Source organism: Lepisosteus oculatus, chromosome 4 (assembly GCF_040954835.1).
Source record: "Lepisosteus oculatus isolate fLepOcu1 chromosome 4, fLepOcu1.hap2, whole genome shotgun sequence".
NCBI lineage: Eukaryota > Metazoa > Chordata > Actinopteri > Semionotiformes > Lepisosteidae > Lepisosteus > Lepisosteus oculatus.
In genome coordinates, this window is record NC_090699.1 from 9,801,408 (window position 1) to 9,818,975 (window position 17,568).

The window sequence follows — 17,568 nt, forward strand, 5'->3', positions numbered from 1 at the left end:
ACTAGCTGCCACCCAATGATCAGCTGACTAACTGGACTGACTAGCTGTCACTGAATGATCAGATGACTAACTGGACTGACTAGCTGACACTGGATGATCATCTGACTAACTGGACCTCTTGATCAACTTGACTGACCTGCTGACACTTAATGAACCTCCTGGATTAACTGGATTAACTAGCTCTAACTGGATTGACTACCTGACACTGAATGAGCACCTGACTAATTGCATCGACTAGCTGACACAGCGATGGACTGACTGACTGCCTTGCAGCTGTGGTTACCTGCAGTCGGGGGTCAGATGGGGAAGCTCCACCTCTTTCCGGAGGCGCGCAAGCGTGGCCCCGCCCTCCCTCTGGAGCTGGGTTAACCGTTTGTCTGCCAGAACACTCTTCATCAGCAGCTGGTGACTCTCAACACACCCTGCCACTGCCTGACAGAGAACAGGAGAAAATACTTACAAGAGCAGAACAGTTTATTCCTCTGAAGTCTCCTCTCTCTCACTGTACCTCCAGTTTTTGAACAGTAAATACTCTTAGCAATCAACCCAAAGAGTAGGACAGGAGTCACAGTAAGAGAAGGAGTGGGTGCCAATGGTCAGATCCCTATAGCCAGAATGTCCTACTGACCTTGGTGCTAGTAGGCAGAGGATCGGTCTCCAGAGAATGCAGTGCCCCTCCAAGAAGGCAGAGGGCGCTCTTACAGCACAGGTTGAACGATTCCAGCCTCTGGGAGAGGAAACAAAGACAGGGGTTAGCTCAGCGGGGATTTTGCTTTTTAAAGTCTATTTCCCAGACCAGCATCTCTCTCATCCTTTCTCCGTCTCTTCAGAAAAGACACCGTCTTCCTCCTTTTACTCTAGACCTAGCGCCAACACCCTCGCTGCATTCCAGCGAGCATCTGACTCGCCCCCTCGCCAGTCTGAAGGAGATTCAGTCTCGATGGCAGTAAGCACAGGTGCCCCCCACACTGCCAAGCAGTTGCTCCAGCTCCACATAGAGCTGGAGCTGTAGAGGCCGTGTCCTCCTTACCAGCTGGACCTGTCAGCTGACTAACTGGACTGACTAGCTGACACTGGATGATCAGCTGACTTACTGGACTGACTAGCTGATACTGGATGATCAGCTGACTTACTGGACTGACTAGCTGATACTGAATGATCAGCTAACTAACTGGACTGACTAGCTGACACTAAATGATCAGCTGACTAACTGGATTTACTAGCTGATACTGAATGATCAGCTGACTAACTGGATTTAATAACTGATACTGAATGATCAGCTGACTAACTGGACTGACTAGCTGATACTGAATGATCAGCTGACTAACTGGATTTAATAACTGATACTGAATGATCAGCTGACTAACTGGACTGACTAGCTGTCACTGAATGATCAGCTGACTAACTGGACTGACTAGCTGACACTGAATGATCAGCTGACTAACTGGACTGACTAGCTGACACTGAATGATCAGCTGACTAACTGGACTGACTAGCTGACACTGAATGATCAGCTGACTAACTGGACTGACTAGCTGACACTGAATGATCAGCTGACTAACTGGACTGACTAGCTGACACTGGATGATCCGCTGACTAACTGGATTGACTAGCTGCCACTGGATGATCAGCTGACTAACTGGATTGACTAGCTGACACTGAATGATCAGCTGACTAACTGGACTGACTAGCTGCCACTGGATGATCAGCTGACTAACTGGACTGACAAGCTGGGTTGATTAGCTGACAGCTGACTCGCCCCCTCACCAGTCTGAAGGAGATCCAGTCTCGATGGCAGTAGGCACGGGTGCCCCCCACAGTGCTGGGCAGCTGCTCCGACTCCACGTAGGGCTGCAGAGACTGCGTCCCCCTCACCAGCTGGACCTGGCAGAGGCACAGACACACAGACAGAGCGGCGCTGGAGCTGGGAAGGACACTGATGGGCAGGCACTGACTCACGCCGTGACAAACTGTCATCCTGATCGGTACACCGATTGACAAAGCAACACACTGACACCGACTGACAGCCAGAAATGATGAGGACACACTAACTGAAAGTTTGGCTAACATCAAAGCACTGGCTGACACACTGACAGACTGCAGGACAGAAACGATCTCGACACACTAGCTGAGAGCTCAGATAACGCTGACGCACTGACAGACTGCAGGACAGAAACGATCTCGACACACTAGCTGATAGTTCAGCTCACGTTGACGCACTGACAGACTGCAGGACAGAAACAATCTCGACACACTAGCTGAGAGCTCAGATAACGCTGACGCACTGACAGACTGCAGGACAGAAACGATCTCGACACACTAGCTGATAGTTCAGCTAACGTTGACGCATTGACAGACTGCAGGACAGAAACGATGTCGACACACTAGCTGAGAGCTCAGATAACGCTGATGCACTGACAGACTGCAGGACAGAAACGATGTCGACACACTAGCTGAGAGCTCAGATAACGCTGACGCACTGACAGACTGCAGGACAGAAACGATCTCGACACGCTAACTGATAGTTCAGCTAACGTTGACGCGCTGACAGACTGCAGGACAGAAGCGATGTCGACACACTAACTGATAGTTCAGCTAACGTTGACGCACTGACAGACTGCAGGACAGAAACGATGTCTACACACTAGCTGAGAGCTCAGATAACGCTGACGCACTGACAGACTGCAGGACAGAAACGATCTCGACACACTAGCTGATAGTTCAGCTCACGTTGACGCACTGACAGACTGCAGGACAGAAACAATCTCGACACACTAGCTGAGAGCTCAGATAATGCTGACGCACTGACAGACTGCAGGACAGAAACGATCTCGACACACTAGCTGAGAGCTCAGATAACGCTGACACACTGACAGACTGCAGGACAGAAACGATCTCGACACACTAGCTGAGAGCTCAGATAACGCTGACGCACTGACAGACTGCAGGACAGAAACGATCTCGACACACTAACTGAGAGCTCAGATAACGCTGATGCGCTGACAGACTGCAGGACAGAAACGATCTCGACACACTAGCTGAGAGTTCAGATAACGTTGACGCACTGACAGACTGCAGGACAGAAACGATCTCGACACACTAGCTGAGAGCTCAGATAACGCTGACGCACTGACAGACTGCAGGACAGAAACGATGTCGACACGCTAACTGATAGTTCAGCTAACGTTGACGCACTGACAGACTGCAGGACAGAAGCGATGTCGACACGCTAACTGATAGTTCAGCTAACGTTGACGCACTGACAGACTGCAGGACAGAAACGATGTCGACACGCTAGCTGAGAGCTCAGATAACGTTGACGCACTGACAGACTGCAGGACAGAAACGATCTCGACACACTAGCTGAGAGCTCAGATAACGCTGACGCACTGACAGACTGCAGGACAGAAACGATGTCGACACACTAGCTGAGAGCTCAGATAACGCTGACGCACTGACAGACTGCAGGACAGAAACGATGTCTACACACTAGCTGAGAGCTCAGATAACGCTGACGCACTGACAGACTGCAGGACAGAAACGATCTCGACACACTAGCTGATAGTTCAGCTCACGTTGACGCACTGACAGACTGCAGGACAGAAACAATCTCGACACACTAGCTGAGAGCTCAGATAATGCTGACGCACTGACAGACTGCAGGACAGAAACGATCTCGACACACTAGTTGAGAGCTCAGATAACGCTGACACACTGACAGACTGCAGGACAGAAACGATCTCGACACACTAGCTGAGAGTTCAGCTAACGTTGACGCACTGACAGACTGCAGGACAGAAACGATCTCGACACACTAGCTGAGAGCTCAGATAACGCTGACGCACTGACAGACTGCAGGACAGAAACGATCTCGACACACTAACTGAGAGCTCAGATAACGCTGATGCGCTGACAGACTGCAGGACAGAAACGATCTCGACACACTAGCTGAGAGCTCAGATAACGTTGACGCACTGACAGACTGCAGGACAGAAACGATCTCGACACACTAGCTGAGAGCTCAGATAACGCTGACGCACTGACAGACTGCAGGACAGAAACGATGTCGACACGCTAACTGATAGTTCAGCTAACGTTGACGCACTGACAGACTGCAGGACAGAAGCGATGTCGACACGCTAACTGATAGTTCAGCTAACGTTGACGCACTGACAGACTGCAGGACAGAAACGATGTGGACACGCTAGCTGAGAGCTCAGATAACGTTGACGCACTGACAGACTGCAGGACAGAAACGATCTCGACACACTAGCTGAGAGCTCAGATAACGCTGACGCACTGACAGACTGCAGGACAGAAACGATGTCGACACACTAGCTGAGAGCTCAGATAACGCTGACGCACTGACAGACTGCAGGACAGAAACGATCTCGACACTAGCTGAGAGCTCAGATAACGCTGACGCACTGACAGACTGCAGGACAGAAACGATGTCGACACGCTAACTGATAGTTCAGCTAACGTTGACGCACTGACAGACTGCAGGACAGAAACGATCTCGACACACTAGCTGAGAGCTCAGATAACGCTGACGCACTGACAGACTGCAGGACAGAAACGATCTCGACACACTAGCTGAGAGCTCAGATAATGCTGACGCACTGACAGACTGCAGGACAGAAACGATCTCGACACGCTAGCTGAGAGCTCAGATAACGCTGACGCACTGACAGACTGCAGGACAGAAACGATCTCGACACGCTAACTGATAGTTCAGCTAACGCTGACGCACTGACAGACTGCAGGACAGAAACGATCTCGACACACTAGCTGAGAGCTCACATAATGCTGACGCACTGACAGACTGCAGGACAGAAACGATCTCGACACACTAGCTGAGAGCTCAGATAACGCTGACGCACTGACAGACTGCAGGACAGAAACGATCTCGACACACTAGCTGAGAGCTCAGATAACGCTGACACACTGACAGACTGCAGGACAGAAACGATCTCGACACACTAGCTGAGAGTTCAGCTAACGTTGACGCACTGACAGACTGCAGGACAGAAACGATCTCGACACACTAGCTGAGAGCTCAGATAATGCTGACGCACTGACAGACTGCAGGACAGAAACGATCTCGACACACTAGCTGAGAGCTCAGATAACGCTGACGCACTGACAGACTGCAGGACAGAAACGATCTCGACACACTAACTGAGAGCTCAGATAACGCTGATGCGCTGACAGACTGCAGGACAGAAACGATCTCGACACACTAGCTGAGAGCTCAGATAACGTTGACGCACTGACAGACTGCAGGACAGAAACGATCTCGACACACTAGCTGAGAGCTCAGATAACGCTGACGCACTGACAGACTGCAGGACAGAAACGATGTCGACACGCTAACTGATAGTTCAGCTAACGTTGACGCACTGACAGACTGCAGGACAGAAGCGATGTCGACACGCTAACTGATAGTTCAGCTAACGTTGACGCACTGACAGACTGCAGGACAGAAACGATGTCGACACGCTAGCTGAGAGCTCAGATAACGTTGACGCACTGACAGACTGCAGGACAGAAACGATCTCGACACACTAGCTGAGAGCTCAGATAACGCTGACGCACTGACAGACTGCAGGACAGAAACGATCTCGACACACTAGCTGAGAGCTCAGATAACGCTGACGCACTGACAGACTGCAGGACAGAAACGATCTCGACACACTAGCTGAGAGCTCAGATAACGCTGACGCACTGACAGACTGCAGGACAGAAACGATCTCGACACACTAACTGAGAGCTCAGATAACGCTGACGCGCTGACAGACTGCAGGACAGAAACGATCTCGACACACTAGCTGAGAGCTCAGATAACGTTGACGCACTGACAGACTGCAGGACAGAAACGATCTCGACACACTAGCTGAGAGCTCAGATAACGCTGACGCACTGACAGACTGCAGGACAGAAACGATGTCGACACGCTAACTGATAGTTCAGCTAACGTTGACGCACTGACAGACTGCAGGACAGAAGCGATGTCGACACGCTAACTGATAGTTCAGCTAACGTTGACGCACTGACAGACTGCAGGACAGAAACGATGTCGACACGCTAGCTGAGAGCTCAGATAATGTTGACGCACTGACAGACTGCAGGACAGAAACGATCTCGACACACTAGCTGAGAGCTCAGATAACGCTGACGCACTGACAGACTGCAGGACAGAAACGATGTCGACACACTAGCTGAGAGCTCAGATAACGCTGACGCACTGACAGACTGCAGGACAGAAACGATCTCGACACACTAGCTGAGAGCTCAGATAACGCTGACGCACTGACAGACTGCAGGACAGAAACGATGTCGACACGCTAACTGATAGTTCAGCTAACGTTGACGCACTGACAGACTGCAGGACAGAAACGATCTCGACACACTAGCTGAGAGCTCAGATAACGCTGACGCACTGACAGACTGCAGGACAGAAACGATCTCGACACACTAGCTGAGAGCTCAGATAACGCTGACGCACTGACAGACTGCAGGACAGAAACGATCTCGACACACTAGCTGAGAGCTCAGATAACGCTGACGCACTGACAGACTGCAGGACAGAAACGATCTCGACACACTAACTGAGAGCTCAGATAACGCTGATGCGCTGACAGACTGCAGGACAGAAACGATCTCGACACACTAGCTGAGAGCTCAGATAACGTTGACGCACTGACAGACTGCAGGACAGAAACGATCTCGACACACTAGCTGAGAGCTCAGATAACGCTGACGCACTGACAGACTGCAGGACAGAAACGATGTCGACACGCTAACTGATAGTTCAGCTAACGTTGACGCACTGACAGACTGCAGGACAGAAACGATCTCGACACACTAGCTGAGAGCTCAGATAACGCTGACGCACTGACAGACTGCAGGACAGAAACGATCTCGACACACTAGCTGAGAGCTCAGATAACGCTGACGCACTGACAGACTGCAGGACAGAAACGATCTCGACACACTAGCTGAGAGCTCAGATAACGCTGACGCACTGACAGACTGCAGGACAGAAACGATCTCGACACACTAGCTGAGAGCTCAGATAACGCTGACGCACTGACAGACTGCAGGACAGAAACGATCTCGACACACTAACTGAGAGCTCAGATAACGCTGATGCGCTGACAGACTGCAGGACAGAAACGATCTCGACACACTAGCTGAGAGCTCAGATAACGTTGGCGCACTGACAGACTGCAGGACAGAAACGATCTCGACACACTAGCTGAGAGCTCAGATAACGCTGACGCACTGACAGACTGCAGGACAGAAACGATGTCGACACGCTAACTGATAGTTCAGCTAACGTTGACGCACTGACAGACTGCAGGACAGAAGCGATGTCGACACGCTAACTGATAGTTCAGCTAACGTTGACGCACTGACAGACTGCAGGACAGAAACGATGTCGACACGCTAGCTGAGAGCTCAGATAACGTTGACGCACTGACAGACTGCAGGACAGAAACGATCTCGACACACTAGCTGAGAGCTCAGATAACGCTGACGCACTGACAGACTGCAGGACAGAAACGATCTCGACACACTAGCTGAGAGCTCAGATAACGCTGACGCACTGACAGACTGCAGGACAGAAACGATCTCGACACACTAGCTGAGAGCTCAGATAACGCTGATGCGCTGACAGACTGCAGGACAGAAACGATCTCGACACACTAGCTGAGAGCTCAGATAACGTTGACGCGCTGACAGACTGCAGGACAGAAACGATCTCGACACACTAGCTGAGAGCTCAGATAACGCTGACGCACTGACAGACTGCAGGACAGAAACGATGTCGACACGCTAACTGATAGTTCAGCTAACGTTGACGCACTGACAGACTGCAGGACAGAAGCGATGTCGACACGCTAACTGATAGTTCAGCTAACGTTGACGCACTGACAGACTGCAGGACAGAAACGATGTCGACACGCTAGCTGAGAGCTCAGATAACGTTGACGCACTGACAGACTGCAGGACAGAAACGATCTCGACACACTAGCTGAGAGCTCAGATAACGCTGACGCACTGACAGACTGCAGGACAGAAACGATCTCGACACGCTAACTGATAGTTCAGCTAACGTTGACGCACTGACAGACTGCAGGACAGAAACGATCTCGACACACTAGCTGAGAGCTCAGATAACGCTGACGCACTGACAGACTGCAGGACAGAAACGATCTCGACACACTAGCTGAGAGCTCAGATAACGCTGACGCACTGACAGACTGCAGGACAGAAACGATGTCGACACGCTAACTGATAGTTCAGCTAACGTTGACGCACTGACAGACTGCAGGACAGAAACGATCTCGACACACTAGCTGAGAGCTCAGATAACGCTGACGCACTGACAGACTGCAGGACAGAAACGATCTCGACACACTAGCTGAGAGCTCAGATAATGCTGACGCACTGACAGACTGCAGGACAGAAACGATCTCGACACACTAGCTGAGAGCTCAGATATCGCTGACGCACTGACAGACTGCAGGACAGAAACGATCTCGACAAGCTAACTGATAGTTCAGCTAACGCTGACGCACTGACAGACTGCAGGACAGAAACGATCTCGACACACTAGCTGAGAGCTCAGCTAACGCTGACGCACTGACAGACTGCAGGACAGAAACGATCTCGACACACTAGCTGAGAGCTCAGCTAACGCTGACGCACTGACAGACTGCAGGACAGAAACGATGTCGACACACTAGCTGAGAGCTCAGATAACGCTGACGCACTGACAGACTGCAGGACAGAAACGATCTCGACACACTAGCTGAGAGCTCAGATAACGCTGACGCACTGACAGACTGCAGGACAGAAACGATCTCGACACACTAGCTGAGAGCTCAGATAACGCTGACGCACTGACAGACTGCAGGACAGAAACGATCTCGACACACTAACTGAGAGCTCAGATAACGCTGATGCGCTGACAGACTGCAGGACAGAAACGATCTCGACACACTAGCTGAGAGCTCAGATAACGTTGACGCACTGACAGACTGCAGGACAGAAACGATCTCGACACACTAGCTGAGAGCTCAGATAACGCTGACGCACTGACAGACTGCAGGACAGAAACGATGTCGACACGCTAACTGATAGTTCAGCTAACGTTGACGCACTGACAGACTGCAGGACAGAAGCGATGTCGACACGCTAACTGATAGTTCAGCTAACGTTGACGCACTGACAGACTGCAGGACAGAAACGATGTCGACACGCTAACTGATAGTTCAGCTAACGTTGACGCACTGACAGACTGCAGGACAGAAGCGATGTCGACACGCTAACTGATAGTTCAGCTAACGTTGACGCACTGACAGACTGCAGGACAGAAACGATGTCGACACGCTAGCTGAGAGCTCAGATAACGTTGACGCACTGACAGACTGCAGGACAGAAACGATCTCGACACACTAGCTGAGAGCTCAGATAACGCTGACGCACTGACAGACTGCAGGACAGAAACGATGTCGACACACTAGCTGAGAGCTCAGATAACGCTGACGCACTGACAGACTGCAGGACAGAAACGATCTCGACACACTAGCTGAGAGCTCAGATAACGCTGACGCACTGACAGACTGCAGGACAGAAACGATGTCGACACGCTAACTGATAGTTCAGCTAACGTTGACGCACTGACAGACTGCAGGACAGAAACGATCTCGACACACTAGCTGAGAGCTCAGATAACGCTGACGCACTGACAGACTGCAGGACAGAAACGATCTCGACACACTAGCTGAGAGCTCAGATAACGCTGACGCACTGACAGACTGCAGGACAGAAACGATCTCGACACACTAGCTGAGAGCTCAGATAACGCTGACGCACTGACAGACTGCAGGACAGAAACGATCTCGACACGCTAACTGATAGTTCAGCTAACGTTGACGCACTGACAGACTGCAGGACAGAAACGATCTCGACACACTAGCTGAGAGCTCAGATAACGCTGACGCACTGACAGACTGCAGGACAGAAACGATCTCGACACACTAGCTGAGAGCTCAGATAACGCTGACGCACTGACAGACTGCAGGACAGAAACGATGTCGACACGCTAACTGATAGTTCAGCTAACGTTGACGCACTGACAGACTGCAGGACAGAAACGATCTCGACACACTAGCTGAGAGCTCAGCTAACGCTGACGCACTGACAGACTGCAGGACAGAAACGATCTCGACACACTAGCTGAGAGCTCAGCTAACGCTGACGCACTGACAGACTGCAGGACAGAAACGATCTCGACACACTAGCTGAGAGCTCAGCTAACGCTGACGCACTGACAGACTGCAGGACAGAAACGATGTCGACACACTAGCTGAGAGCTCAGATAACGCTGACGCACTGACAGACTGCAGGACAGAAACGATGTCGACACGCTAACTGAGAGCTCAGCTAACGTTGACGCGCTGACAGACCAGCTGCAGCCCCGCGCGCCGCTCTCTCCCCCTCGCTTACCTCCACGGCGAAACCACCAGGGGGCGGCAGGCTCTCCTGCGTCTCGGCCTCCAGCAGCAGCAGCACGCTGCCCAGACCGTGGGGCACCCTCTCCTGTAACACACAGGCACAGCAGCGGGGCTCGAGACAGGACACTGACAGCGCACACGGGAACACTGCTTTCGCCTATGATCCCCGCTTCTCCCTCTTTCCCATAATAATAATTATAATAATAATAATAATAAACTTTAGTTTATATAGCACCTTTAAATGTGGCATTTCAAAGCACTTTACAGAATGACCACAACAAGAAAATGCCTGATGAGAACACACAATGAGAGGAGGTGGTACTGAAAAGGAGCAGACAGGTATTTCTGAGGTGAAAGAAAGATGTTTTGATAACATGGTGGTCGAATTCCCTGTCTCTCTCCTCCCTCCCTTCAGATTCTTGTTTGTGAGTCTGTCTCACCCCCTCTCCCTCCCTGTTGCGTATGTACTGTTGTTGTAACGCACTGTCTTCAGCGTGGGGCGCTGTGTTGTCCCAAGAGAGGGACCAGCGCGAAAGAGAATCCTGCCTGTTGTCCGTGCCCAGATGGCAGCTGAATCCCTCTCTCCCCCCGGGCAGCGCCGGCTTCGCTCCCGCGCGTCTCACCTGATAGAGCCGCAGGGCGCCGAGTGCCTGGGGCGAGGGGGGGGCCTGGCGGCAGTCCACGATCACCGTCAGGCCGTTCTGGCGGGCCGGGGGTCTGCTCGTGGCCCAGGGGAGACCGGGACAGCAGGAGGGGGAGGGTTAGGCAGAGACGAGGAAAAAAAACACGAGATCGGGGACAGGGAGAGTCTACGTTAGTAATAATAATAATTGCTTACACTTATATTGCACTTTTCTGCACACTCCTCTCAAAGAGCTTTACAGGTCATGGGGAAACCCTCTACCACCACCAGTGTGCAGCTCCACCTGGATGATGCTCCAGTACTCTCCCCACACACCAGCTCTCAGTGGGGAGGAGAGCAGAGTGATGAAGCCAGTTCAGAGAGGGGGGTTATTAGGAGGCCATGATTGGTGAAGGTCAGGGGGAAGTTTGGCCAGGACACTGGGGTAACACCCCTACTCTTTTCGAGAAACGCCCTGGGATTGTTAATCACCACAGAGAGTCAAGACCTTGGTTTTACATCTCATCTGAAGGATGGCACCTTTTTACAGTCTAGTGTCCCTGTCACTGTACTTGTGTATTAGGACACACACAGACCGCAGGTTGAGCGCCCCCCTACTGGCCCCACTAACACCTCTTCCAGCAGCAACCTCAGCTTTCCCAGGAGTCTCTCATCCAGGTACTGATGCCTTCATCACTCCCGAACTCCTCTCACATTTGCAACCAGCGGAAACATAAATCAAACCCGTTTGCCGTCGTACTGAAACAGCAGCGGCCGAAGAACCCCAGCTCACACAGGACGCGGCGCCTCTAATCTGCTCTAAACTGGGCACGCTTTGTTCAAGCCGGCACGCCAATGGAGAAACGTTTCTCAGCCTCCAGCACGACTCCGCCATTTCCACCGCCCGAGCCGCCTCGCTGGGCGGACCACGCTCCAGACCGCCGCGCCGGGGGTCGCCATGGTGACAGCCGCACTGTCCGCCCAGACGCCAACGCTGCCAAAAGCCGCGGGGCTGCTGTCGCAGTTGACATCCATCCTCGAGAGGGCGCCCCCGCCTCTTTCTGTCATCCATTTTAGTTCCGTTGTTTCCTCGTGTGCCTTGCTTATGTTTGGGCTTTATAAGCCCGGCGTCTCCGCTGGTCCGGGCTCAGCTTTGGAAGACAGGTCCGAAAGCCCACCTAGCACTGGGCTTGGAGCTAACCTGAGGGCATAGACGTCCCCCCCCCCACCCCGACGTCCTGACCTCTGAGCCCGGGGCTCAGAACGCCTGGTCCCGTCATGTTTTTATCTCTCCGCGTTCCTGGTCTTGGTTCCCTTTCCTCGTCTCGGATGGATCTCCCGGCCCACGGAATATGGACTGTGCCCTGACTGCCTCCCTGGATTTGGGCGCCTTTGCTTTTCCCCGTGCGCTGCTGTCACCGCCCGTCCGTCGGCCCAAATAAACCCCGGAGTGTCTTTCCCTGATGTCCGTCTCCGGCCTCTTCCGGATGATTCCGTCCCGCAGAGGGTCTTTACCGCGCACTCCGCGGGAGGCCGGGCCGGCTCCCCTGACAGCTGCTGCCGCGGCTGCTGCTGGTGAGGACTCTTACGGCAGCCAGCGAGCGCGGGCGGGTTTACCTGGTGAGGCCGTGGAAGCACGCGAGGGCGCTGGCGACCTCGTCGTCGCGGAAACCCCATCCCTGGCTCCGCGCTTCCATGACGACCAGGGCTCGCCCCATCCTGTCCACTGTGCCTGCTCAACGCAAGAAGCAGAGAGCCGGTGGGGAGACGTTATAGTACTTTCACTGGAAATGCGTGGCGGAAGACGGTAACAACAGTAGGAGGGACAGGTACAAGTACAAGTACAGCAGAACAGCACTGTTACAGGAGGAGGGTGGTATGGAAGTTAAAAAGCAACAACAACAAAAAATTCCCACTCAACCTGGCAGAATCAGCATCCCTGATTGGAGGAGCTCAGGGTTGAGGTCCCGCAGGAGGGGAGGGGCTTGGCAGGAGGAGCCACCCGATTGGTCGGGAAGCCGGTTTTGCTCCACATTCCCCTGGCTGTGGTCGGGCGAGGCTGCGCGTGGTTGGCTGTCGCCTTGGGGGGGCGGGATCTCTGGCTCCTTGGCGGTACTGCTCTCCGCATCTCTGTCTGCTCCAATAAGAGGAACATTGCACATCGATGGTAATCGCTGCTTGGGCACACAGAAGGGCAGACAGTCCTCACAGTGACATCGATAGCCGCCTCGCACAAGTGGGCACTCCTTGTGACAGTTTACAGCAGGAAATCCACATGGCGTTTTGGACATGTTTGTATAAAGTCCTGTAGTAAAATTGTATTTTACTTCAACAAAAACATTTTTAACTATTTTACTAAATTGTTTTTGGTGTAGTCGTTGCATACAGCACATTCATTTTCTCTGAAAGGTCCATCTCATACTTGAACTTCACATTAACACCATCAGGGTCAGCCATTTATACAGCAGTTGGAGCCATTTATACCCTGGAGCAGTTGGGGTGAAGGGCCTTGCTCAGGGGCCCAACAGAGTAGGATTCCTCTGCCGGCTGCGGGATTTGAACCAGCAACCTTCCAGCCACAGGCACAGATCCTTAGCCTCAGGGCCACCGCACTGGCCCCAGAAGGGTGGTGGGAGAGAGCCTATTCTGGGGTCCATTTTCCCAGAATCCACCAACACATCTTTTTGAACTGCAGGAGGAAACAGGGGTCCCTGAGGGACACCTACGCGCACGGGGGGCGAACATACAAACTCCATGCAAGTCGCACCCCAGGATGTGAACCCAGGGCCGCAGTACTGCAAGGCAACAATGCCAAGCACTGCACCACCAGGCTGCCCACGTTCACAATGTGAATTTTTGTTGTACCTCTGCTTCACCATCAATTTACTGTGCACTGCGCTGTTCTATTATGCTGTACCACAGTAAACCGTAAAGGGCATGTATCAATTAAGCATGAAACATTAACATAATTTGCCTCCAGGAGCTCTTTAGTTTTTGATCCACCTTACCCTTTGTGGTTCACTTTGAAATCGACCATTGAGCTGACAATGCTGACTCGACACTGGGCAACACTGCCTCGGGGCGGTATTCATTCCTTCCACATGGCAGAAGGAGAACATACAGATTATTTGGCAAAATCTCACGATAATTTACCTGAAGCGGTGTGGTCATATTCAGTCTGGTCTCTCCTGGCATTTGACAGTTGTGACCCCTCACCTTTGACCCCGGGAGACTGGACTGGCTCTGATTGGCTGTCAGGTGTAGGGGGCGGTGGGTTGGAAGGAGGTTCCTGTGTGGAGCCGGTGGGCTGAGCTTTCAGCTCCGGCTGCTGGTGGGTTGGGGAGGGTGCCTTTGGTTCAGAAAGTGGGGTGCTTTCCTTGACATCCGCTTTCCTTGACTGTCCTGATGACTTGGACTTCCCTCTCCCACCTTTCACCCTCCTCTTCCTCCTGAGTAGGAAGAACAGTCAGTTTTTACAAGTAGGTTCTGTTTTAAAGAAATGCCCTTTCATTGAAGGACCCAGATTTATAAATGGGTATTACAATGAGTCATGTCTTAGCTGAGCTACAGTCCCAGTACAGTAGAACAGTCCTGTTATAATAGGAGCTACAGTCCCAGTACAGGAGAACAGTCCTGTTAGAGTAGGGGCTACAGTCCCAGTACAGGAGAACAGTCCTGTTATAATAGGAGCTACAGTCCCAGTACAGGAGAACAGTCCTGTTAGAGTAGGGGCTACAGTCCCAGTACAGTAGAACAGTCCTGTTAGAGTAGGGGCTACAGTCCCAGTACAGGAGAACAGTCCTGTTATAATAGGTGCTACAGTCCCAGTACAGGAGAACAGTCCTGTTAGAGTAGGGGCTACAGTCCCAGTACAGTAGAACAGTCCTGTTAGAGTAGGGGCTACAGTCCCAGTACAGGAGAACAGTCCTGTTATAATAGGTGCTACAGTCCCAGTACAGTAGAACAGTCCTGTTACAATAGGAGCTACAGTCCCAGTACAGGAGAACAGTCCTGTTACAATAGGAGCTACAGTCCCAGTACAGGAGAACAGTCCTGTTACAATAGGAGCTACAGTCCCAGTATAGTAGAACAATCCTGTTACAATAGGGGCTACAGTCCTAATACAGAACAGTCCTGTTACAATAGGAGCTACAATCCCAATACAGGAGAACAGTCCTGTTGCAGTAGGAGCTACAGTCTCAGTAAAGTAGAACAGTCCTGTTACAGTAGGAGCTACAGTCCCAGTACAGTAGAACAAACCTGTTACCTGTGTGCTCTGGAACCCACTGCCTTTCCAGTCTTTATTCTAGGAGGGATGGCTTTTTCCTCTGCCTCCCCATAATGCACTGCCACCTGGCTATCTTGTCCTGGGCCTGAACTGGAGTGACACTGACTATTAGTCTGTCCTGGGAGAGAAGCAGATTTTGAAGTTGAGGTGGGCAGTGAGTCTGCAGAGCTTTTGCCTGGAAGAGACTGGTCACCTTCTGTTTCACTCTTATTCTGTGGGGATTCCGTCATTAAATCTGAGACCTGACTTGACCCACTAGTCTCCTCTGATTGGTCTTTCTCAGGCGTCCCGGTGCTGTGATTGGTTCCCTGGGTTGCTGATTGCTCTTTGGTTTGCATTCCCTCTCCATCACCACCCGACTCCTCACAGTTCTTGTTTGCCCGACCATCTGGGGAATCCCGAGATCCAAGCAATCCATTACCATCTCCCGTGTCTCCCTCCTTCCCCGGATCAGTCTCCCCCTTCCCAGACGATCTGACGGGCCACTTCTTGCCTGACAGGTGGGAAGAGTGATCAGGTTTTTCTTCTCTCTCCAGACTGATCATATCGGGGGCAGGTCGTGACAGTTCCTCCCCGGATGACCCCGAATCCCCCTTTCCAGAGTGACCACCCACGGAGGAGGAGGAGGAGGAGGAAGAGGTCTTCTTCATCCCACCCGCCATCTCGTTTCTGCAATGGACCCAGGCCTTGGCTCTCCTCCCTTTACCCCCCTTGCCCTTCTTACACAGCGGGACAGTTTTGGTCTTGCAGATGCCATGCATTTCCAAATACCTCCGCTTCGAGTCCGAGCCCACTCTCCCACCTACGTCTGTGCCTCCCTGAAATTCCAGGAGCTCCACGTAGTCCCCTCCTGCTTCCTCCTCCTTTGGCACCTCTCCTCTGGTGGGGCTTGGGATCTCCTCTTCTCCGAGTGTTTCAAGGTGCTTGTCTTGGTCTGTAGCATTCTTGGCCACCGGTGGTACTCCCCCGGATTCAGGCTGGGACTCTCCTTCGTTGTCAGAGTCCCGGCCCGGAACGGAGTTGGCATCCTTCCCTTGGCTCCGGGGAGGGGCCGGGTTCGGAACCGGGCCCTGTCCCAGTGGACATTCTGGCTCCGGCACGAACCTGGGATAGACGATGTCCTCCCAGGGGACTTTGACCAGACCCTCCCCCGTGGTCACCAGGCAGGTCTCCAGCCTGCGGCCCCCGCCCCTCTCCTTGTTGATCCCGTTCAGCCACTCCGGGGTGAAGACGTGGGCGTGCTGGGTCTCGGGGATCAGCACCTCCTGCACGGTGCGCCCCCCGGAGGACAGGCACTTGAGCGCCAGGCGGGGGCTGCGGGTGGAGAAGGGCACCACCTGCAGGTAGAAGTCCCGGGGTCCCATGAGCCGCCAGTCCAGGGTGGACAGTTGGACCACCACCCTCTCGCCCAGGCACAGAGGCCAGCCCTGGTGAATGAACAGGCAGCCCACGTACTGAGACTGTCAAGGAGAGCAGAGGAGAAAAGGCAGAGGGAGGGGGGTTAATCGAGGTGCATTGAACAAACTCTCAGGGATGTCAGAAGGGCATCCCTTGGAATGACAAGGAGAGCAGTAGAGACCCTATGCGTAGCGGTAAAAGGGGGCAACACAGGGGTTAGCCCAGGCTCAGGGGGGCGGACGATGTCGGTCTAGAAACCTATGCTCTCAGGCCACGGACGTGGGGTGACCTGGTATCAGACGGGTCTCAGGACATCCACACCCTCGATGCTGAGCCAGAAACAGAGCAGACACAGGAAGTAAATAGGCTACACAACAAGACCCACCGGAAAGACATGAATAATCCCAGGGAACTAGGAACAGGACAGAAGTAGAGCGCCCTCTAGGGGTACAGGGCGTGACAAAACAGTTCTTGTAATACCTTGTGCTTCATTAGTATGTTGTACTCATGCCACTTGGATCCAAAACCAAGTTACAGACTGGGAGATACAGAAACACAGAGTGAATGAAAGAGGCAACAGAGTTGTGCATGTAGAGGGAGCAGGAGAGGAACGCCGATTTCGGGACCGTCTTAATTGACGGGATACCGCTGCACGTTAGCATTGCTCTGCCTTGGGCAGAGAGGTGGAGAGGGAGAGAAAATGGCTCTAGGGGGGAGGAAATTGTACTTTA

The 17,568-nt window shown here is 52.6% G+C and overlaps 1 protein-coding gene across 3 annotated transcripts in view; it reads right to left on the reverse strand.

The window, feature by feature from the left end:
- arhgef40 (Rho guanine nucleotide exchange factor (GEF) 40) overlaps positions 1–17,568 on the reverse strand; it is a 45,789-nt gene that overhangs the window by 18,053 nt on the left and 10,168 nt on the right. For 2 of the 3 annotated variants that reach the window (XM_069188590.1, XM_069188592.1), the window contains exons 3-11: positions 15,419–16,899; positions 14,305–14,600; positions 13,073–13,285; positions 12,769–12,883; positions 11,153–11,246; positions 10,522–10,614; positions 1,768–1,884; positions 629–727; positions 284–432 (exon numbers count right to left, since the gene is read on the reverse strand). In XM_069188590.1, the coding sequence (XP_069044691.1) occupies positions 284–432; positions 629–727; positions 1,768–1,884; positions 10,522–10,614; positions 11,153–11,246; positions 12,769–12,883; positions 13,073–13,285; positions 14,305–14,600; positions 15,419–16,899 (2,657 nt within the window). The remainder of the gene's footprint in view (positions 1–283; positions 433–628; positions 728–1,767; positions 1,885–10,521; positions 10,615–11,152; positions 11,247–12,768; positions 12,884–13,072; positions 13,286–14,304; positions 14,601–15,418; positions 16,900–17,568) is intronic. The other variant, XM_069188591.1, reaches the window with a different exon arrangement.